This window comes from Capricornis sumatraensis, chromosome 2, assembly GCF_032405125.1.
Source record: "Capricornis sumatraensis isolate serow.1 chromosome 2, serow.2, whole genome shotgun sequence".
NCBI classification, from domain to species: domain Eukaryota; kingdom Metazoa; phylum Chordata; class Mammalia; order Artiodactyla; family Bovidae; genus Capricornis; species Capricornis sumatraensis.
This window is the reverse complement of record NC_091070.1, coordinates 175,454,914-175,478,830: the sequence shown is the minus strand read 5'-3', so window position 1 is coordinate 175,478,830 and position 23,917 is coordinate 175,454,914. Positions and strand designations below refer to the sequence as shown.

Here is a 23,917-nt window from a genome sequence, read left to right as displayed (position 1 = left end):
CTCATTAGCTATCCTATTGTTATTTAAGACACAAGAATTCAAATTATTTAGTACATTTCTGAGAGTCTAGAAAAAGGGTCAGCAGAGTAAGAACAGCAGTCAAATCCAGTGCACCACCTGTTTTTATAATTAAAATTTTATTAGAACACAGCCATACTCATTCATTTATATATTGTCTAGCAGCAAGGTGACTTTTACGTTAATAACAGCAGAGATGAGTAGCTGTGACAGAGACCATATGACCTCACAAATACATTTAAATATCTAAAATATTAACTCTCTCCCTTACAAAAAGAGTTTGGCAAACTCTGGCTGAAAATGCACTGATGCTGTATTAAGTACCAGAGCACACAACTAAAAGAACCCCATACCTTTGAGGAGCTTAGCCCCCCAAAAAAGAAGAATGCATATAGATTAAAAGAAAAAAGAGAAATAGCACTAGAAGCTCTACAGTACCAGATTTAGTGGAGCATCGAGAAAAGAATGGTCACCCAGGAGAGGAGGAAGCAACAACACTAAATAGGTATCCCTCAGGGTGAGAGTGTAAGAAGTGTATTCCTGAAAGTGGAAACAACATGAACAAAGGAATGAAATACTAAATAGCCTGGAAAAAACTACAGAGAGTTCAGCATGAGGGTAGCTATGATAACAAGGTAGGCAATCATGGGAAAGTCAGCAAAAGCTACGTCATGAAGGAACCATACCATGAGGAGGAATTTGGATTTCATTCTTCTTGGCAATAGGGAACTTTTAAAGTGTCTTTAAGGAAGACAAGTTTCATGAATTTGTTTTCAATGTTCAACCTATCTCCAATATGTGAGATAATTTAGAAGCAGGCAAGAAGGGGGCCAGAAAGATCATTTATGAGACATTTGTGGCAGTCCAGCTGAAATAGTGAGTATCTAAATTATGGCAATAACAGCATCAATAAAAAAGGGATAATTATAAGGCATTTGGAGAGGGAAATGGCAACCCACTCCAGTATTATCACCTGGAGAACCCTGTGCACAGAGGAGCCTGGTGGGCTGCTGTCCATGGGGTCACACAGAGTCGGACGAGACTGAAGCAATTTAGCATGCGTGCACCCATAATGCATTAGGGAGACAAGAATAACCACACATGTTCTCTAATTAGGAAACCTGAGAGTACAAGAAAAGATGTCCAAAAAACTCCAAGCTTTCCCACGGAACATAAGATGATGTTCATCACTAAAAGAAAGAAAATGTGAGAACAGGAACCTAGAGGGAAAATAATGAGTTAAGTCTTAACAAACTGAATTTTGAGGTACTTAAGAGATGCATATGATACCCAATAGGCATTTAAATAGGTCCTCACTCAGAAGATTTGAGTTAGAAATAAATACTCGTGAATTGTCAACTAAAAAGAGGTAGTGAGAGCTGTGGGGATATTCTGGCAATTTGTAAAAATGAGAACAACATCAAGGGCCTATCAATATTCAAGAAGTAAGCAGAGGAAGAGCCTCTTGACGAAAGTGAAAGAGCAAAGTGGAAAAGTTGCCTTAAAGCTCAACATTCAGTAAACGAAGATCATGGCATCCGGTCCCATCACTTCATGGGAAATAGATGGGGAAACAGTGGAAATAGTGTCAGACTTTATTTTTGGGGCTCCAAAATCACTGCAGATGGTGACTGCAGCCATGAAATTAAAAGATGCTTACTCCTTGGAAGGAAAGTTATGACCAACCTAGACAGCATATTAAAAAGCAGAGACATCACTTTGCCAACAAAGGTCTGTCTAGTCAAGGCTATGGTTTTTCCAGTAGTCATCTATGGATGTGAGAGTTGGACTATAAAGAAAGCTGAGCTCCAAAGAATTGATGCGTTTGAACTGTGGTGTTGGAGAAGACTCTTGGGAGTCCCTTGGACTGCAAGGAGATCCAACCAGTCCATCCTAAAGGAGATCAGTCCTGGGTGTTCATTGGAAGGTCTGATGTTGAAGCTGCAACTCCAATACTTTGACCACCTGATGCGAAGATCTGACTCATTTGAAAAGACCCTGATGTTGGGAAAGATTGAAGGCAGGAGGAGAAGGGGACGACAGAGGACAAGATGGTTGGGTGGCATCACTGACTCAATATGTGTTTGGGTAGGCTCCGGGAGTTGGTGATGGACAGGGAGGCCTGGCATGCTGCAGTTCATGGGGTCACAAACAGTCGGACACAACTGAGTGACTGAACTGAACTTAACTGAAGTAGAGAAAAAGGAAGAGGCAAAACAGAGTAAGACAGAAACAAGGGAAAAGAACATCTACTGCCCAAAGTCAAATCACAAGGAAATGAAATTTTAAGAACTGAGTTACTAGCAATAGAAAATACTTCAGAGAAGTCTACATAAAGAGAAGGTTGAAACAAGTGCACTGATATCAGCAATGGACTCACTATGAACATCATCTAAAACCCCAAACCCTACTTCCTTTTCCAAATGCTCCAATGTATCAGTGTGACACCACCATCATGTACACCATTCTGTAGTCTGTGCAGTGTGCAATACCATCATGCTTAAAAAGCAAGGTACTTACCTTAATTTAAAAATATCAATATACTTTATTGCTAAAAAATGCTAACCATTACTTGAATCGTCAGCGAGTCATAATCTGTTTGCTGGTGAAGATTCAAAACATTTCAGTTCAGTTCAGTTCAGTCGCTCAGTCATGTCCATTTCTTTGCAACCCCATAGACTGCAGCATGCCAGGCTTCCCTGTTCATCATCAACTCCCAGAGCTTACTCACATCCAACCATTTCATCCTCTGTTGTCCCCTTCTCCTCACACCTTCAATCTTTCCCAGCATCAGGGTCTTTTCAAATGAGTCAGCTCTTCGCATCAGGGAGCCAAAATACTGGAGTTCCAGCTTCAGCATCAATCCTTCCAAGGAATATTCAGGATTGATTTCCTTTAGGATTGAGTGGTTTGATCTCCTTGCTGTCCAAGGGACTCTCAGAAAGAGTGTTCTCCAACACCACCTTTCAAAAGCATCAATTCTTTGATGTTCAGTTTTCTTTACGGTCCAACTCTCATGTCCATATATGACTATTGAAAAACTATAGTTTTGACTAGACGGATCTTTGTCCGTAGAGATGTCTCTGCTTTTTAATATGCTGTCTAGGTTTGTCACAGCTTTTCTTCCCATCAGCAAGCATCTTTTAATTTCATGGCTGCAATCACCATCTGCAGTGATTTTGAGCCCAAGAAAATAAAGTCATTGTTTCCATTGTTTCCCTATCTATTTGCCATGACATGATGGAACCGGATCCCATGATCTTAGTTTTCTGAATATTGAGTTTTAAGCCAGCCTTTTCACTCTCCTCTTCCATCAAGAGGCTCTTTAGTTCCTCTTTGCTTTCTGTCATAAGGGTGGTCATCTGCATATCTGAGGTTACTGATATTTCTCCTGGCAATCTTGATTCCAGCTTGTGCTTCATCCAGCCCAGCAACGTGCATGATGTACTCTGCATATAAGTTAAATAAGCAGGGTGACAATATACAGCCTTGACATACTCTTTGGGATTGGAATGAAACTGACCTTTTCCAGTCCTGTGACCACTGGTGAATTTTCCAGATTTGCTGGCATGCTGAGTGCAGCACTTTGACAGCATCATCTTTTAGGATTTGAAATAGCTCAACTGGAATTCCATCACCTCCACTAGCTCTGATCGTAGTGATGCATCTTAATACCCATTCGACTTCACACTCCAGGATGTCTAGCTCTAGGTGAGTGATCACACCATTGTGGATTTTATCTGGTCATTAAGATCTTTTTTGTACAGTTCTTCTATGTATTCTTGCCACCTCTTCTTAATATCTTCTGCTTCTGTTAGGTCCATACCATTTCTGTTCTTTATTGTGCACATCTTTGCATAAAATGTTCCCTTAGTATCTCTCATTTTCTTAAAGAAATCTCTAGTCTTTCCCATTCTATTGTTTTTCTCTATTTCTTTACATTGATCACTTAGAAAGGCGTTCTTCTCTCTCCTTGCTATCCTTTGCAACTCTGCATTCATATATGATAATAATTGATATACAGTTGGCCCTCCATATTTGCAGGTTCCATATCTACAGATATAACCAACCAAGGATGAAAAATATTTGGGGAAAAGATTCCAGAAAGTTCCAAAAACCAAAATTTAAACTTGCCACATAGTCCAGTCAACAATTTACAAGTCATTTACATAGTGTTTACAACTATTTACTTGTGCGTCTGTGGATTTTGGTAACCTCAGGGCTCCTAGAATCATTCCCCGGTAGATACCAAGGGACAAACTGTCTACTATTAACACAATGCCACTATACGTAGCACCTGCTTCTGCTGCTACTGCTAAGGTGCTTCAGTCGTGTCCAACTCTGTGCAACCCCAGAGACAGCAGCCCACCAGACTCCTGTGTCCCTGGGATTCTCCAGGCAAGAATACTGAAGTGGGTTGCCTTTCCTTCTCCAATGCATGCATGCATGCTAAGTCACTTCAGTCGTGTCCGCCTCTGTGCAACCCTATGGACAGCAGCCCTCCAGGCTCCTCTGTCCGCAGGATTCTCCAGGCAAGAATACTGGAGTGGGTTGCCATTTCCTTCTCCCATACATAGCGCCTAGCAGTGTCTAGATGCATTTTATTAGGTCCTTGATAAATGTTTAAGGAAGAAGACAGGGAAGGAGGAAAAGTCAAAGAACTATGTAAAATTAATTCACTGAAATTACTTTTTGATCATATCAATATGCTGTTTAAGAATCCTGCTCTGTCATCAACTATGTGTGCCTGCATAAAATAAAAATAAAAACAAAATAAAAGCAACAGTGATTAAACAAAATGTTGATCTAAGAACATCTGTAGTGCTATCAATGATATATATGGATACTATAAAAGCTGTTTCTTTGGTTTATAGCAGGGAAAGGAGCTTTCAGGGAACAATGGATCAAGATAATGGTGCACATGGTTTTTCAAAGGTGGTTGTAGAGGCAAAACCAATATGGTGATACAGTGTTTAGAAGGAATATAATTTTACACTTTAAGAGTGAAAAAAAAGAGAAAACAAAGATAGCCGAAAGAGTTAGTTAGTAAAAGGGTCCAGACAAAGAACCCAAAGAGGTACTCATATTAAAGAGACCGAGATGGTTCACAACCCTAAAACAAAGTAGGGACAGAACAGGTTCAATAAATGAGAACTACAAGAAGTTAGAGTTTATTTAACCAGGACATTATCAGTGAATTATGAGCAAACAGACTCAATAGTTTAGTCAGGATAAAGAACAGATGATAAAAATTTTTTTTAAAAAACTAGAGGTAAGAAACTGGAAACTTTAGGAATAAACCATCTCAATTATGTCTTATGCCTTTCAAAACAATTACACTGAGGCTTGGCTGCATACACAGACTTTTTTAAAAAACCATTTAGGAATTTGCTCAACATGCTCACCTCATGGTGTATTCGCTGATAAACTTTTTGTTCATTGTCTAATACTACAAAAGATTCAGAGGGTGCCGCATCCCCATTGAAAATGAAGCTTAAATCCCCTCGTTGGCACTTCATGTCAGTAAAGTCTATGAGAGTAGTGTCAAGCCTGTGAAAGAAGGACAGATGAGAAATTCTGACAAATAAAATTTCAATAAAACTCCATATTAATGAAACAAGCTTTGTTCCTTCTAAACTCAAACCAAGAGGCTAATATATTTCAAAGCCAAACTTATGAATAAATGCTAAATTTAAAATATCTCATTAAAAAACACCAAAACAATATTTAAATATATATTCAATTTTACCTATATTTCATTTTATTGAGTATATAACTTCATTAACCCAGCAGGAGAAAGGTTGTTTTCCCATTGCTGATGCATCTCTCTACCCATACCCCATTCTATTTCCCTTACCATAGCTACTCCACAAAATTTACTTCAAGGAAGAAGGGCAGAAAAGGAAAGAAAACCCGTCTAACATTTTTTGATCCCTTTAAGACAAAGTTGCTAGCTCAGCAGAGTACAGCTGACCCTTGACCACAGGGGTCTGGAACACTGACTCCCATCCCCTCCATACATAACTTTACAGTTGGCCCTCCATATGTACATTTCCACGCTCTCAGATTCAACCAACCTTGGATCATGTAGTACTATAATATATATTTATTGAAAAAAGATCTGGGTATAAGAAGGCCCAAGTAGTAGTTCAAACCAGTGTTGTTCAAAGGTCTGCTGTGTACATGAAGAGTATAGCAATGGACAGACCACATTCTTAGATTAAGGACTGTCTGTCCACAGTCTTGTCCTTGTCAGCTGCATCGATGCTGACGCTTAATCATACAGTACTAAACCTTGCTTCATCCTTCAACTCAATAAACCTTTTACTTTACTCCAAATTCTTGGCCTTTTTGCTTGACTTCTCAGATTCAGATTAGCATTCTCCTTCCCAACATTTTCTTTTCTAACATGTCCATGGCCTGAAACATTCTGGATCTTTCCTATGGCAAATATTCATGTATTCAAACACCTGTATGTTTGTTGTGTTCATTGTAACCAAGACCTGACATGGTCGACCCAATGGGTTGGTCTCAAATAAATTCTATAAATCACTACTTGGTGAAATTAGAGAGAATAATGGAGTGGAAAACTTTACAAGTACCCTGACGTGCTTCAGTCTTGCCCAAGGCTTTGTAGTCTCCAAATCATCATATCAGGACCTCTCTGACTGGCTGCTCAAAACACAGTCCTTAAGTTAAGAAATAGGTTCACACAGCTGTTAAGAAATGCTGATCACACCCCAAAGAAAATTTCTTTAAGTCTTTGTGAGAGGTCCACTCTGGCTACTGAGTTTCTAACACAATATAAGAACTCATTACTTTGTAGGATTTTCCATTCTCACCATAGACAAGGCAAATGAGTGGGCATTACTAGTTTCCCTTTATAGGGAAAGCTGAAAAATGGAACATTTTCACATGCTGCATCAAAAGAGTAACCAAGGTTACATATAACTTAACACCCAAACTAGTAACTTTTAAAAGTGAAGGTGACACTATTAATAATTTTACTAGGACAACAGAGATGAACAGGGAAGTATGATTAACCTGTGTATACTGCTACTGCTGCTAAGTTGCTTCAGTCGTGTCCGACTCTGTGCGACCCCATAGAAGGCAGCCCACTAGGCTCCTCTGTCTCTGGGATTCTCCAGGCAAGAATACTGGTGTGGGTTGCCATTTCCCTCTCCAATGCATGAAAGTGAAAAGCGAGAGTGAAGTCGCTCAGTCGTGCCTACTCTTAGCAACCCCATGGACTACAGCCTACCAGGCTCCTCCGTCCATGGGACTTTCCAGGCAAGAGTACTGGAGTGGGGTGCCATTGCCTTCTCCGAACTTGTGTATAAGAAGCTCTTTTCTGAGCCATGTAAAATACAGACACCCCACAGAGTCAAATAAGTCCTAAAAAAATAGCAAGGCACCAACTCCTGTAGGAGTGAGCTCGACTTGCTGCTTTATAGTTGAATTCTTGCTCCTTGTCCACATTCAGTGGCCTGCTATTGCACTATTGGTGCTAGTACTACCAAATATATTCTGTTATTGCTTGTACATGTGGCACAAGAGAAAATGATGCCAATAAAAGGGGCTTATCTCCTACCTCTAATGTGGGCTAATGTGGTTTAATGAAGTCTCAAAAAGGGGACAGATCATTTTATATGAGTGGCCTATTTGGACTCCACACTTCAGCTACCAGGGAACTCTATACCTTTTGAAAAAAGAAGACATGGGCCAGAATAGTCTTTTGCCTCCACTCCCTTCTTGCCCATCCTGGGTGAGAATAGTAGTGGGCTGCAAGGGGTGGGGGTGAGAGAAGAGATGCACAGAGAGACAAAGACAGACTGACATTGGCGACACTTGAGCCCTTCAATCTAGTCACACCTGAAATCAGTCAACTGTCAATTTTTATATGTGTTTTCATAATTTACAACTGAAAGACTATCTAATACAGCTTAGATATTAGACATATTAGATGGCATAGTAAGCTGTATCAAACATGCCTCATAATGATATAATTTATCATGGTGATATTTTAATGTATTAACTAGTCCTTGGCTTTCAGCTTAATAAGCCTAAATACTTCTAATTTTTACCATGTAATTCACCATGAAGGACAGAAAGTTCTTTACACAAATGCAGATTCAAATAGAAAATGTCCTTTTACAGATAAAAACTTGATAACTACCCAAGTAACAGTGAAAAGAAAATAGGGCCTACCCTTGAGATAGGAAGAGCTCAAATGAGACAGTTCGCAAAGATTATGTAGGTCAATGGTTATATATTACCTCAAAATTATTAACAGTGAAAATATCTATTAGTATTCTCAACAATAAAGTTGTTCATATTACTATTTCTACTAAAATATTAATTTCTCCTAGAGACCAAAGAAGATACTGTGTTGTTTTTTGCCCACACAGCTTGCAGGATTTTAGTTCCCCAACCAGAGATGGAATCTGTGTTCTTGGTAGTGAAAGCATGGGAGTCCTAACTACTTGACCGCCAGGGAATTCCTATACTTTAAATAATCACACTGCTATCATGAGATACAAGTAAAAGTCATTTGAAGTGATGTTTAAAAGAACTAATTATCTCATGATATTAAATGTGAAAGTTTTTACTTAATGTTAACAAACTTGTTTTTCTTTTAATTCTTCACCTATGCAAAAAACCTTTACCATACATTCTAAAATGCAGCTTCTCCATTAATCTAGTTAACTTTGATAACCAGCATTTTGAACCCATCACTCCTTCAACCTTAATAAAGAGCTTTCCTGCTAGTAAGCCCCAGGTTTCAGCGTCTTACTAAATTACAGTAGCTCCCCTTAAGCTACATTCTTTCACACAATTATTCTCTCAGGCCCTTATTCTCATATGTCTATCTTAGCCATTTTGTGGGGTTTTTATCATCTATATTTATTATGTAATATGCATCATGTCATTTACTTTTAAAAGGTATATAAAAATGTGAAATAATTTTTTAAAAGAAAGAAGCTCCTTTTCTTCTAAATTTAAGAATCAAACAGAACTAAAACTAACCTTTAACACAGCACATGGAAGACAATACTATTCTCCCAAGTTATCTACTAACTTTGGCGAGTACCTATATTAAAAATTTTTAAACTGATGAATAATTTTTGAAATTCATAATATATTGCTAACAATAGGCTACTGAATTAAATCTACATCATTAACAAATCCTTTCATAGTTTTTCATCCATACTTTACTGTGTTTTCCAAGGTTTCTGTATTGACCATGAATTTAATGTGCATGAGAACGTTCATGATGAGCAATATCTGAGGAGGTTATTTTTAAAAAACAAAAATATAGAAAACTCTACCTTAACCAATAGAATTTTGCTTGAGAATAATTACCCTAGAACTTACTTCTAACTAAAGGTTATCTCTTCATTATAATTCATCATACTTAATAATTAATCTCATAAACAGTTGATTTTCTTTAAATTTCTGTCTTGTGACATGATAAGAAGTCACATGATAGGAAGACAGTAAGTCAGAGAGGTCCTGGCTCAGCCATTAACTTGGAATATGTGCAAAAAAAATCACTTCACCTTTCTGAACTTGCTAATCTATAAAATGAAGAGTTTATATAACTTTTTAACGCATCTCTAGTCCTAGACAATGCTCAAATTAATATTGTGAATTTTTATAAACATAGGCATATAAAATTATATATATACATATATAAATATACTAATATGAATACATTAAAATGGGGACATTTCCTGGCAGTCTAGTGGTTAGGACTCTGCACTCTTACTGCTCGGGGCCCAAGTTTGATCCCTGGTTGGGGAACTAAAATCCCATAAGCCGCACAGTATGGCCAGTTAAAAAAACAATTTGCATATTCACTAGCATTCTAAATAGCTTAAATATGTATCATTTATATAATTTGTTGTTCAATGCTAAATTGTATCCAACTCTGCAACACCATGGACTGCAGCACACCAGACACCTCTGTCCTCCACTATCTCCCAGAATTTGCTCCAATTCATGTCCATTCTGTCAGTGATACTAACTAAACACCTCATCCTCTGCCACTCAATTCTCCTTTTGCCTTCAATCTTTCCGAGCATGACGGTCTTTTCCAATGACTCAGCTCTTTGCATCAGGTACAAAGTATTGGAGCTTCAACTTCAGCATCAGTCCTTTCAATGAATGTTCCCAGCTGATTTCCTTTAGGATTGACTGCTTTAATCTCCTTGCTATTCAAGGAATTCTCAACATTAAAAAAACTAAGATCCTGGCATGTGGTCGTCCCATCACTTCAAGGCAAACAGAAGGGGAAAATAATGGAAGCAGTGACAGATTTTATTTTCTTGGGCTTCAAAATCCCTGCAGATGGTGACTGAAGCCATGAAATTGAAAGACATTTGCTCCTTTGAGGAAAGCTATGGCAAACTTAGTGTATTAAAAAGCAGAGATATCACTTTATTAACATAGGTCCATCTACTCAAAGCGACGGTTTTTCTCGTAGTCATGCACGGATGTGAGAATTGGACCATAAAGAAGGCTGAGTGCCAAAGAAGTGATCATTTATAAATATACCTATATTAATATAAAGATAAAGAAATAATGATAAAATTCTGAAATGAGTAAAATAAATAGATTCTTCATGAGATCCAAATATCAATCAGTTAAAAAGGAAACAGAAGAAAATTAAAATTAGCCTTAAAAAATATTCATTAGAATGGATAGATGAATGGCTAGAAGCATGGGTGGGTAGATAGGGGAGGGAACAGTAGGAAAGGGATGCAGTAAAGAAGGACAAGAATCGGGTCCTCCTTATGTGTTCCTTATTCCCTAAAAAGCTAGGAAGAGGGGCATGACCATCTTAAATCTTCTTGGTATTGTATCATGGTCTTCATTCTATTTGCGTTCTAGCTAGTCTGTAGTTGAACAATAATACCTTTGTTTTAGTCAAGATTTTATGCCTCTGGTTTCTTATCTCTAGTACCTCAAAGGAAAAAAAACATTGTGAATACATTAAGACATGTTTAGGTTATAAAATACTATATCCATGTATAAGCTACAGAAAGAAAAGCTTCCTCTAAATCTCAGTTATCTGTTACTCAGAGAAAAATCAAATTACCTTACCTGATATTGATACCTTGCTTGTATATTTTACATGCATCAGAAGGCAGAATTCGGGAAAGTAAAGGCACTGTATTTGTAAAAAGAAAAGGTGAAAAATAACCACCTAAAGTTCTGAGACATTATAAATTTTTTAATTAGAAGAACAGTACTGTAACATTTTACTATTTTATCAAAATTGTCATAATTTCCTTTAAAATTTCCTTTAAAATTATTTTTCACTGAAAAATAATACACAAAGCAATTCTGAGCAACCTCAAATATCTACTATTTAATTGTAATTACCATCACCACCACCCACCACCAAATACAAATAAGAGTAGCAGAACTGATGCACTGCCATTCTTGGTAGATACTGCAAGATGCTACTATTAGTGAGAAAACAAGGCCTTTTGGTAACTAACCCCTCCTGAACAGGTAACCAGATAAACCTGGATCCCATCTAATTCTTTATATATAACTGCATAAAATACCAGAAAAGTAATATGTATAATAGAAAAATACACTTTTAGAGCTAGTTGAATTTGAACTTGAATTCTAAATATATTGATTACTCAATAAGCTCAATGTACATTAGTTTTAAAATTCTTAAAATGCAATCATACTATTGACTCACACATTTCTACAATTCAGTGTTGCTCACATTCATATCATAGGCTATATTCTTATAGTTTTTTATTATTCATTATCTGCTATATTTTAAGGAAAGATGAGTTATTCTATAGATAAATAAATCTACATAACAGGCTAAATAATTAAACTACCATATACCAAAAAAAGAAAAGAATGTGAAACTCAAAATTCTTGAAATTAAAGATCTCATCCCATGTACAGGTGTATGTATGTGTGCGTGTTTATCTGTGTAAGATGTATTGCATGTATATTTTATAAAACTCAAGTGTTTTAAAAATGGGTGATAAAAATCAACCTGGTTAGAAAGAAAGACCCTAGAGAAAACTAAAGGCTAGGTTTTTAGTTAACTTTTTCAAAAGTTTTCTAAATTTTTAAATATTTTCTAATTAACATTAAAAGTTTTTTAATTCTTTAGAGGTTATTCAATCTAAAATGATTACATCATTAAAGACAGTTTTCTATACTTTTTATTTTATGAAAATAAGGAAAGTTTACAGCCCAGAGAGAGTATCAGCTAAAAGTTACCCTGGTCAAAGAACATAAGAAATCATTTTCCAATCAAAATTCTTCCCTATATGAAACAACAGAAGTTAAGAAGAGTAATAACGGTATATGCATGTGCGTGCTTCGCTCAGTCGCGTCCAACTCTACGACCCCATGGACTGTATGTAGCCTGCTAGGCTTCTCTGTTCATGGGATTCTCCAGGTAGGAATACTAGAGTGAGTTGCCATTTCCTTCTCCAATAATGGCATGCTGCTGCTACTGCTGCTAAGTCGCTTCAGTCGTGTCCGACTCTGTGTGACCCCACAGACGGCAGCCCACCAGGCTCCCCCATCCCTGGGATTCTCCAGGCAAGAACACTGGAGTGGGTTGCCACTCCCTTCTCCAATGCATGAAAGTGAAAAGTGAAAGAGAAGTCGCTCAGTCGTGTCCGACTCTTAGTGACCCCATGGTCTGCAGCCCACCAGGCTCCTCTACCCATGGGATTTTCCAAGCAAGAGTACTGGAGTGGGGTGCCACTGTCTTCTCCAATAATGGCATAAACCTATATAAATGATCAAGCTCCTCTTTCTTACTTATTAACTGAGATCTACTTTTCTGTTCTTAAATATTTGATATAGTAAGAAAAAGATGATTACAATAAGCCAGCACTCTAACTTAAATTTATTATATCTTGTAAAGTAGTATGGTAAACTACAAAAGCAAAATTCAGAATCACACACCAATACCCACTTATCAGAAAAGGAAGAAAGGGGGAATGTAGAGAAAAAAAGAATCTGAAGATTGAAAAGCAAAAGTTAAAAAAAAAAAAGGTATATCATAGAAGAAAAAAAAGATTTCAACGCATTCCAAAAATAGAGCAATTTGCATTTTCCCAATTTTGTGGTGACTTTTTCTTCCCCCATGTAAACTGAACAATCAGGCTCTCTATATCTTAAGTTATTTCAACTGTATCTAAGAGTCTACCAGAGTACTCCAAAGACAGTATAATCTACTGAACTGAAAAATGAACAATCTCTAAGTTTTCATTCTGGCTTTGCTATCACTTATTCCCTGATTTTAAGAAGAGTCTAGGCCTGATGTTTTCCATCTCTAATATGCAAAAAAGAAAAAAAAAAAGTCCTAAAAACAGGACAGATATTCTGTAGATTATGAGATAAAGAAAAAAACTATTAGTTTTTCTGTTGAAACATGCCATACACATAATGTTAAGTTTGTAGTGATTATAATACTATAAATTATTTAACACTTTACAGCATCTAAAGTGCTTCCTTCAAAAACATGATTTCATTTCATCTACACCAAAACAAAGACTTGAAAATAGGTGGGGTGTTTATTCTTACTCCCACTTTTAAAATGAAAAAACCCAAGCTCAGGAAAAATATGTGATTATCCATTGCAAACAGGAGCCAGTACTTCTGATTCCATTTTAAGGCTTTTCTATACCTAAAAACTCACTCTGGAATAATTTAGCTGCCTTCAGACTTGCTATTAACGAAGTCTGAGGCTATTTTCAGCCAAATACTGAAGGAGAGAGAGTGGAGTTTTTGTGCTCTACTACCACTAAACTAAACTTACCCCTGGATCCCAGTATTTCTTAACTTGCCCTTATTTCTGGGTTGCCTTTTTCTTTTTTTTTTTTTTTTTTTAATATCAGGGGCTTTCACAAGGGAGGAAGCATGCCTAAACTCTAGAAAAAAGCTTGATAATCAAATCTTATATCAGAGATTATCCAATGTTTTTTAATCCAAAGCATCCAAACTAAATCTAGCCAGTGAGTTTAGTTTTTAGAATGATAGATGACATCCAAACATCAGGTGCTAATAATGTGACATGAAATCAGTAAAAACCTTTATCAACAATGAATCAGATGTGCTAACTTTCTTGCGTCAAAGTCAAGTTCTCAGAGAAGCAATACATTTTTTCAAAAATAATTTTTATTATATTTTGCCCAAGTCATGGGGCATGTGGGATCTCTGTTCTCCAATCAGGGATTGAACCCAGTGCCCCCTACTCAGAGTCTTAACCACTGGACCACCAGGAAAGTCCCAGAAGCAATACTTTAAACTAGTACCTCAGTGGTTACATAATAAACTTGATTATGCAACAGTTACAATGTGTTTACAACTACAGATAATATGTGCAATTTCAGGAGTAATTATATCCATTTCAATTTGTTCATGTAATTGAAATGTCACTTTTAAAATATTTCAGAATATTTTGCTGAGCAAGATAAAGTGACAATTTTAGAATTCAAAATACTAACAGTTACTAAAACAGTCAATTAAAGAGCCAGTATACCCAAGGATCACCAAGAATGACTGGGGTCTTAACAGTGAAAAAAATAGCATCCAGACTTTAGACCAATCTAACTTGGAGCTCTTTTATTACACAATGCTATCACATCTCTTTTTCTTTTGGTATTCTAGGACACTGGGACTTCTGAATGATAGAGCATAAAGCATTATGAGAGTCAAGAAAATCCTGAGTGAGTTTTTTTTTGGCCACACCACGGCACTCGTGGGATCTCAGTTCTCCACAAGGGATTGAACCTGGGCCAGAGTCAGTGGTAAAGAGTCCACTTACAATGCTGGCGACAGAGTTCAACCTCTAGGTCAGGAAAATCCCCTGGGAAAGGAAATGGCAACCCACTCCAGTATTTTTGCCTGGAGAATTCCATGGACAGAGGATCCTAGTGGACTATAGTCCACGAGATCACAAAAAGAGTCAGATGGGACTTAGTGACTAAACAACAACAACACCTACAACAGGAAGGAAAGCCCAGAATCCTAACCACTAGACCACCAGGGAACTCCCACATGTGTGATTTTTGATGGAGCCAACACTAGCCTGATGATCTAAAGTTGTAACTGATTATATTTAGGGATTAAAATTTTTTATTTAGAGATTAAACAAATCAGAAATATCTTAATCACCCATCTCATAAAGTATTATGCTGCTGTTTTTTTTAAAAAAGGAGGTACTTCATGTAAGTAAAATGTAAGATATTTATGATAAAGTAAAAATGACAAAATGCATAATAATTGTATGATTTCATTTAAAAAACTAATTCTGAGGCTATATATACACATATAAACTTATATTTATATGTGTGTACAAACACATGTTCATAAGCATTGAAGAGAGTTTGAAAATATTCATATGAAACATTAATAGTCATCTCTAGAGTGGTCTCTGTCAATATCTGATTTATTGTTATGATAATTTTATGATTTATCTTTATGATTATTTTTGTGATAATAAGCATTCAAATGTTTACATCATAAAGATTAATTCAGATGCTTTTAAAAAACACATAAGCACACTATATCCAATTTATATATAGACTACATTAAAAAATGTTTAACCCAAAAGTCAGTTGTTTGGTAGTTATTTATTTAGTAAAGTATAGGTCACTAGGATCAAGCTTCCTATTTGAACACAAAAGTTTCCTAAGTAGACTCATGTTTAAAATGAGAAAGAGAGAAATACCTTACTGAGGTAAATCAAAAATGACTGTAAAATATCTAGGAATTAACATCTTTTATAAACAAGTGGAATGGTGTGCAACCAATGTGTTAAGACAGTGGCTATAAAGTATGTAATAAAGCAGCAAAAGTGATTGAAAGATGAGAAAATATACAAATTCAATTAATACTAACCAAATTCTTCACATTTAGGTATCTAAATACTATATATCAAATTTCCCTAAATTCGGTAATCTAATAATCCCATAGTTATTCTTCTCTTCTCTCTGAAAATTTCTTACATTAAATTATTATATTTGAACCAGCATTTCATTTTTAAATAATACAATTTTTTCCCTTAAAAAAATAATTATGGAAGTTACTAATCAGGTTGGGATAATTAAATATTACTATAGGGTTTTATGGGCTTCCCTGGTGGCTCAGACGGTAAACAGTCTGGCTGCGCTGTGGGAGACCTGGGTTCAATCCCTGGGTTGGGAAGATCCACTGACTGGAGAAGGGAACAGCAACCCACTCCAGTATTCTTGCCTGGAAAATTCCACAGACAGAGGAGCCTAGCAAGCTATAGACCATGGGGTCTCAAAGAGTCAGACAGAACTGAGCGACTCACACACACACAGGGCTTTATAACCATTATATTCAACATGATGAAAAATATTTAAATTTCCTTACAGCAAGTATTGGTTATTTTAACATGTCTATTTAATAGTTATTTTTGCATACCTACATATTACACAGTAAAACATAGCACATTCTTACCCCAGCTTTGAAAATCCCAGTGAAGTTCGAGATAAAAGTCACCTAGCTGAGAAATGAAGTATGTATAATTAGTAAATGCATACCTTAGTTAACAGCTCTTATACCTGCATCACATTTTGCTTTAAAAAAAATCTGTTATCATTAAAGATCTACAGACAGAAAAAGGAAATAATTTCAATTATGGAGTCAGAGAAAGAACCAAAATATGTATGTATACTTACTGCTTAAAATAATACTACAATAGCAGACATTACTACACGTATCCACAGAGGAAAATACAGACCACTTTAGATTTTACAAGAACGTTTTAATCACATAAAACTGATAGGCATTTAAATTTACATCAATAAATATTCCACTTCTCAGTATAACCAAAACAAAATGAGTAGTATCGTGAATATAGTTAATAACTTTAGAAGTGTTTTTTAAAAAAACTTCTAAAATGATTATTGTGTAGGCTCATCATGATCTAATAAAATCATTCACCGCAACAGAAACTTTTTCTATAAAGTGGTAACACAAGTTTTCTAAATCTGAAAAAATCTGTCATCATATTATCTATAGACAATGTTTTTATTTCTTAAATTAGAAGCTAAACAACAAAAACTATAACTCTTCAAGGAACTATTAATCAAATAGTCTCAAAAAATTTATCCCTTGAGATTTCAAAAAATAGCATACCTAAAAGAAGACACAGTCATAGGTCTTTCTCCCAGTTTTTTCAGGCATCCAAAATAAAGAGAAAAAATAACAGAAAACAAACTTCTCTCCCTTTCTGTACCACTACACCCAGCTGTACCACCATGGAGTAGGATAGATAAACAGTTTTGTTACATATAGAAAATGCAAACTGCCCCTACTAGCAGTAGCAGCTTCTGCTCAGAGAAAATTTTTGAATCCAAAGAACAAAGGAAAATTACTTCCATTAATTATCATTTACCTTCTTTTTTCTTAGAGCTGTTACCTAATTTATTGAGAGCAATAATTCTTTATCTACCTTCTAAGTTCAAAGCAAATAATGCTTCCCATAAGATTACATACGGTAATTAGTATTTTTTAATGTCATTATTGCTTAATTGAAGCAGGATTTTTACTATTTCTTGACCCTTAATAATTAGCGAAAAATTAAACTGCATTTTTAAAATGCATAAAAGTACACTTTCAATTACAGTTTAGGTACAAAATCAGTCAAGAAATTGAGCTTACCTCTTTCAGGGCTTTTAATAATCGAGGTCGTTTTTCTTCAACACTTTCCCTGGATTGCTGCTTAAGCTTCCTTAAAAGAGCTGTAACTAAAATTTAAATTAAAAAATTTTGCCATGTTAGACTGCTAATTATACGTCAAAAAAAATTGTGAAAAAAAATGTCACCATGCTAAGAAATACCACTGGATTATTACACACAGATATAATACAGATATTGTGAATATGTTAGAAAATATCTTTGGCAAAGCTGTTATGATCCTCAAGAAAAACTGAAAGGAGATACCTCGACATCAACTTACAGTCATACTAGCTTTGGTGGTTTTTAATCATTAGCAAGGCTCCATCTGACTGAGTCAAGATTACCAACCTCAGTCAGATGATGCAGTGTCCTGTTGTTGACAGTGATCTAAAAGATGATCTCAAAGATAGAAAATCTCAAGAATCATACTAGATATTATTTTTCTAAAAATGTAATTACAAAATTTTATCAGTTGACTCTGTTCTTCTTTTACTTGAGACTGTACTTGCTCTCACATACTACCAACATAGCATAAAAAATACTAAAAAGAATCCTATTCTATCTGGAAAAAGAACTTCAGACTCTTAAAAAACCCCTGAAACCCTCCAGTGTCTTCTCAATAGTTAACAGATATTTAGACAAATTGCTTAAGTGCAAACCACAGCTTTACTACTTACTAGCTGTGTCAATATGGAACACTTAATTAATTTTCCTAAACTTCACTTTCTTTTTTTCATTTGTCAAGTAAGAATGAATCTATATTAAAATCTATAGTAAATCTCAAGTAAAATCTACTATAAAGAGTTACTATAGAGGCTCAAAATTAACTGCTTACTACTGTGCCTGCAATTAGGTAAACAGAAATTTTGTTTATTAGAATGAAGGTCTAAAATATACCAGCAAACTCAATCAATCTCTCACATTTACTGAAATAAGAGAAAATATTAGCCTTGAATAAAATAAGATAAAAAATGTATTAGTGGGGTGGAGAATGTATACATCAATACATGGTGAAAGAGGAGAGTGAAAAAGTTGGCTTAAAGCTCAAGATTCAGAAAACTAAAATCATGGCAGCCAGTCCCATCACTTCATGGCAAACAGATGGGGAAACAATGGGAACAGTGGCTGACTTTATTTTTTTGGGCTCCAAAATCACTGCAGATGCTGATTGCAGCCATGAAAGTAAAAGACACTCCTTGGAAGGAAAGTTATGACCAACCTAGAAAGCATATTAAAAAACAGAGACATTACTTTGTCAACAAAGGTCCGTCCAGTAAAGGCTATGGTTTTTCCAGTAGTCATGTATGGATATGAGAGTTGGACGATAAAGGAAGCTGAAAGTGAAAGTGAAAGTGAAGTCAGTGTCCGACTCTTTCTGACCCCGAGGACTGTAGCCCACCAGGCTCCTCTATTCATGGGATTCTCCAGGCAAGAATACTGAAGTGGGTTGCCATTTCCTTCTCCAGGGGATCTTCCCGACCCAGGGATCGAACCCAGGTCTCCCGCATTATAGGCAGACGCTTTAACCTCTGAGCCACCAGGGGAAGCTGAGGGATCAAGAATTGCTGCTTTTGAACTCTAGTGTTGGAGAAGACTCTTGAGAGTCCCTTGGACTGCAAGGAGATCCAACCAGTTCATCCTAAAGGAGATCAGTCCGGGGTGTTCAATGGAAGGACTGATGTTGAAGCTGCAACTCCAATACTTTGGCCACCTGATGCAAGGAGCTGACTCATTTGAAAAGACCCTGATGCTGCAAAAGATTGAGGGCAGGAGGAGAAGGGGATGACAGAGGATGAGATGGTTGGATGGCATCACCGACTCAATGGACATGGGTTTGGGTAAACTCCAGGAGTTGATGATGGATAGGGAGGCTTGGCGTGCTGTGGTTCATGGGGTCGCAAAGAGTTGGACATGACTAAGTAAGTGAACTGAACTGATGCTAAAATGAAAACTTCAGCTACCTACATCAATCTTCAAATAAAATTCTTTTCTGGCCTATAAAATCCAAATAGTCTAAGGACCAATTACCTAGATAAATTAGGATTCAAAATCATGTTTGTTATAATTTAATATCAAAACTATATTATCTAAGTATAGAATTTTTTCTATAATTCTTTGCCACTATAAATGCAAATAGTTTATTCAATCTACCTTTATTCAGATCAAAACAGAACCTCGTTCACATAAAGAACAAAAATAATTAATTTCCTAAAAAGAAAAAGCATCTTAATTAAAAGCAGAAACCATACAGTTTCCATCAACTAAATATACTAAAACTGACTGAAGACCTTCAATACATAGAAAATTATTAAAATGACCAAATATTATTTAAAATGTAGTGACAGCAACTACATATAACATAGTGATGTGTGCAAAAAGATTCCTGTTCTATGAGATTTCACATTAAAATATAACATCAACTTATGGAAACACTCAGAACACAATCAGACAAAATTATTAGCATATCTGGGGGAGTCAATATTTGTACTCCCATATTATAAGAATCTTATTAACAGTGATTGACAAATAAAATAAAATTAGCTACAACAAATGTCATTGGTGTTGGTTTAGTCATTGAGTAATGTCCAATTCTTTGCAACCCCATGGACAGTAGCCTGCCAGTCTCCTCTGTCCATGGGATCTTCCAGGCAAGAATACTGGAGTGGGTTGCCATTTCCTTCTCCAGAACTTCCTGACCCAGGGATCAAACCCAGGTCTCTTGCATTGCAGGTAGATTCTTTACCAACTGAGTCACCAAGTGACCAAAAAGTCACCAGCTGTTTTCCTCAATAATTTCCGAACTTTCTATAACAAATGTCATTACTTTCTTTAAAAAAAATTTTTTAAGTTTTGAGTATCTCAGGAGAGTGATAATAAATAAAAATCTAATATAATACTTTTCAGAAATTTTTAAATTATTGATTAATCTCAAATCTTCCTTGTAGTTTTAATTATCTTCATTAATTCACTGAACAAATACATATGCCAAGCACTGTTCTAGGAGCCAGAAATGAAAAGCTGAAAAAGAAACATATTGATGACTTGAGTTTTCACAAAGCTTACATGATACACTATGAGGAAAAGACATTGCAAGACAGCAAAAGAGACACAGATATAAAGAACAAACTTTTGGACTCTGTGGGAGAAGGCAAGGGTGGGATGATTTGAGAGAACAGCATTGAATACATGTATATTATTATATGTGAAATAGATCGCCAGCCTAGGTTCGATGCATGAGGCAGGGTCAGGACTGGTGCACTGGGATGACCCTGAGGGATGGTACATTTATATATATATGGCAATATATATATAGTCAAGAATAATTCATACATAAGTTTATAAGTAGCTGTAAATTCTTCATAGTATGGAAAGTTACACCAAATGAAAAATATGTCAAATGCATCATTTCATATTTTTAGAATACATAACAACAATAGTAATTTATATTGCTTACTCATCTGTCTATCTCCATAACTGATGGCTTCCGCCAGCGGGCTCCATCCCTGAGCATTTTTCACCTTTACTGGAGCATTGTGAGCCAAAAGTAAATGGGCACATTCTGAAACATAGAACGGTAATAATATCAAATATGATGCAATTTTCAGAATCTCTAAATTAAAAATTCATGTAAAAATTCAAGGTATCAAGTTAATATAAACATCTATGAAATAAGCATTGTACTATAGAGAATTAAGTAATTTTTTTAATTCCTATGTATCCAACCATGTTATTTCCAATCCTTAGATTCAAGAATTATCTATTCTAGTACCTAAAAATAAATTGGATCTCTCTGCAAACAAAACATTATGTTCCCTAATAATTGTTTCCAAGAATATTTTAAGAATGTTTCCATATTATAAAAAATTACTCAAGAAACTCAAAAGCAATTTACATAAAAACTTCTACTAACTAATAAGACCCAGAAGAGGACTATCTGCAAGGTCAAATGGAAAGTTCATTATTTATTTCAAGGGGAAAAAAAAGTATTTGCAAAAAGAATCACTGATGTTTCCATATTATTTTTCAACTTTTACAGCTTGTTTAGTTCAGAAAAATACCCAAAGGGGACAAAAACTTGTTTATAAGGACAAATCTGGACAGTCTTTCTAGTAATCAAAAAAAGTAATAAAAAGGTAATAAAATAATCAAAAAAGGTATACTTGGCTCACCATCCGGCCCAGGCACAGTTGCCTGCTGAAACTTAAGAGAAACACTGAAGACTGCCACAAGAGACAGGAAAATTACAGTTAAAAATCTATGATCAGGACAAAAGTTCCCAAAACACTGGACTTTGGGGGGCTGGTCACACGGCATGCAGGATCTTAGTTTCCCATGCAGGATCTTAGTTCCCCAACCAGGATCAAACCTGCACTCCCTGCAATGGAAACATGACGTTCTAACCACTAGACCACCAGGGAATTCTCAACACTGGATATTTTAGGATGCACTGAGGGAACTCAGCCTCTTGGATCTTAGCTGGTAAGTTCAGGGGTGGTGGTTTTAAATCATCACTGTCAACATTTTCAGTTATTCATGGGAAAATTAATTTACATAGTACTTTATCAATGGATTTTGTGGTTTCAACTGTTTTATCTATATAATACTTGCCGTTTCCAACTCAGTGGCTAGGGCATTTCCAACATTTAACACTGAGGATATGTCGTAATCTGAACCAAGTCTTACAATAAGAACTAACATAATATATGACAACATGAATAATAGTTTTCTACAATAGGAAAAAAAAGTCTAAGGTATAGACCTATGTATAGGCTGAGGAAATTTTTCTTAAATTAAAAACAGTAAGCATATTAACAGGCAGTAAAACATCTGAAACAAGGCTCATGGGAAATTTAAGATAGCTATCCAACTTAAATTCCCTAAATGAATGATTCATTCATCCAATCAGTCTTTTAGCATATATTTGTCAAGTTCCTATTATATGCCATTTCTAAGTTCTAGGTCCTAGATATAAGCAGTGAAAACAAAGATAATCAGAGAGCTCACATATTATGTTAAAATATAATTAAGTAAAGCAGTAAATAAAAAAAATAATGTTAAGGGCTCTGAAGGAAATAAGAGTGTTATGACCGTTGTAATGCAAGTGAGCTGAGGTGAAGGAAGAATGGTATTAGCGCTATTTCTAGTAATAGAAGAAATACCTACACTAGCAGGACATTATATTAAGTAAGTAAAACAAATACAGAAATTTCACAAAGGTGTTTAAGAAAGTCTGCTAGTAGTACATAAAAATATATGTACACTGAAATCTCCTTTAACTATAATGTTCTTCTCCATTTCAACTCAAATCCATAAGTGAAACTCTTCCTAGCCAACATGGCCAATATACCCACCAGAAATTCAGAAAAAATTAAGATTTCACTAGTGAAAAACAGGTTATTCAGTAGGTTAAGATGAGGGAAAGAAGTAAATACAAGTGTGTAAGTTATACGGTATCTTTCTCTAATTCAATCAACAAATGTTTGAATGCCCTGGGAATTTTTACTGTGTTTACAAATATGTATACAAATAAAAAGTGCCCTTCACAGCACACCTCTAAGGGAGAAGATAAAAGAGAACAGAGTAGCACAGACTGAATGGTGGTACAGAATTAAACATAAGGTATATGTTTTATCTTCCACTACCTATTTCAGTCTCACGCCTATGCAACTAAATACCAAAAATATTAAAAGGTCAAATAGGAAAAAGTAGAAAAAGAATATATAACTGGAAAAATGTAAATGGAAAATTATAAATTGATAGGTATATTAATGGCTGTACCTACTCTACATGAAAAGGACTTAGGAAGAGCAAAAACTGATATTATTTGCAGATCATGAATAATCTAACCAAGTGTTTCCCAAAATATGTTCCATAGAATTACAGTTTCTCAAGATACTTGTAAAAAAGAGAAAATACCAAATAACTACAGGGAACAATGACTCTATAATAGAAGGCTCCAATTCAGAATGTCACAATGAATATTAGCACCTCAAAGGTGCTAAGGTCCACAATTTAAAAAAAAAACAAAAAACTGCTCAATATGTATTAAGCCACTATTTTCCAAATCACTATTTTCCTCTAAAAATTACTTCCCATGAATCAAATGTTCTGTGAAACAATTTTGGATAGGCCGATACAATCCTATGATGAAACACAGCAAAACCTCCTCCACCAAAAATTAGGACCTAGG

General features: G+C 35.6%; 1 protein-coding gene across 1 annotated transcript in view; it reads right to left on the bottom strand.

Moving 5' to 3' along the window:
- ANKRD13C (ankyrin repeat domain 13C) overlaps positions 1-23,917 on the bottom strand; it is an 89,056-nt gene that overhangs the window by 29,863 nt on the left and 35,276 nt on the right. Inside the window, exons 3-7 of the mRNA XM_068964817.1 lie at positions 21,182-21,286; positions 17,710-17,795; positions 16,504-16,549; positions 11,125-11,191; positions 5,424-5,568 (exon numbers count right to left, since the gene is read on the bottom strand). Of these exons, the coding sequence (XP_068820918.1) occupies positions 5,424-5,568; positions 11,125-11,191; positions 16,504-16,549; positions 17,710-17,795; positions 21,182-21,286 (449 nt within the window). The remainder of the gene's footprint in view (positions 1-5,423; positions 5,569-11,124; positions 11,192-16,503; positions 16,550-17,709; positions 17,796-21,181; positions 21,287-23,917) is intronic.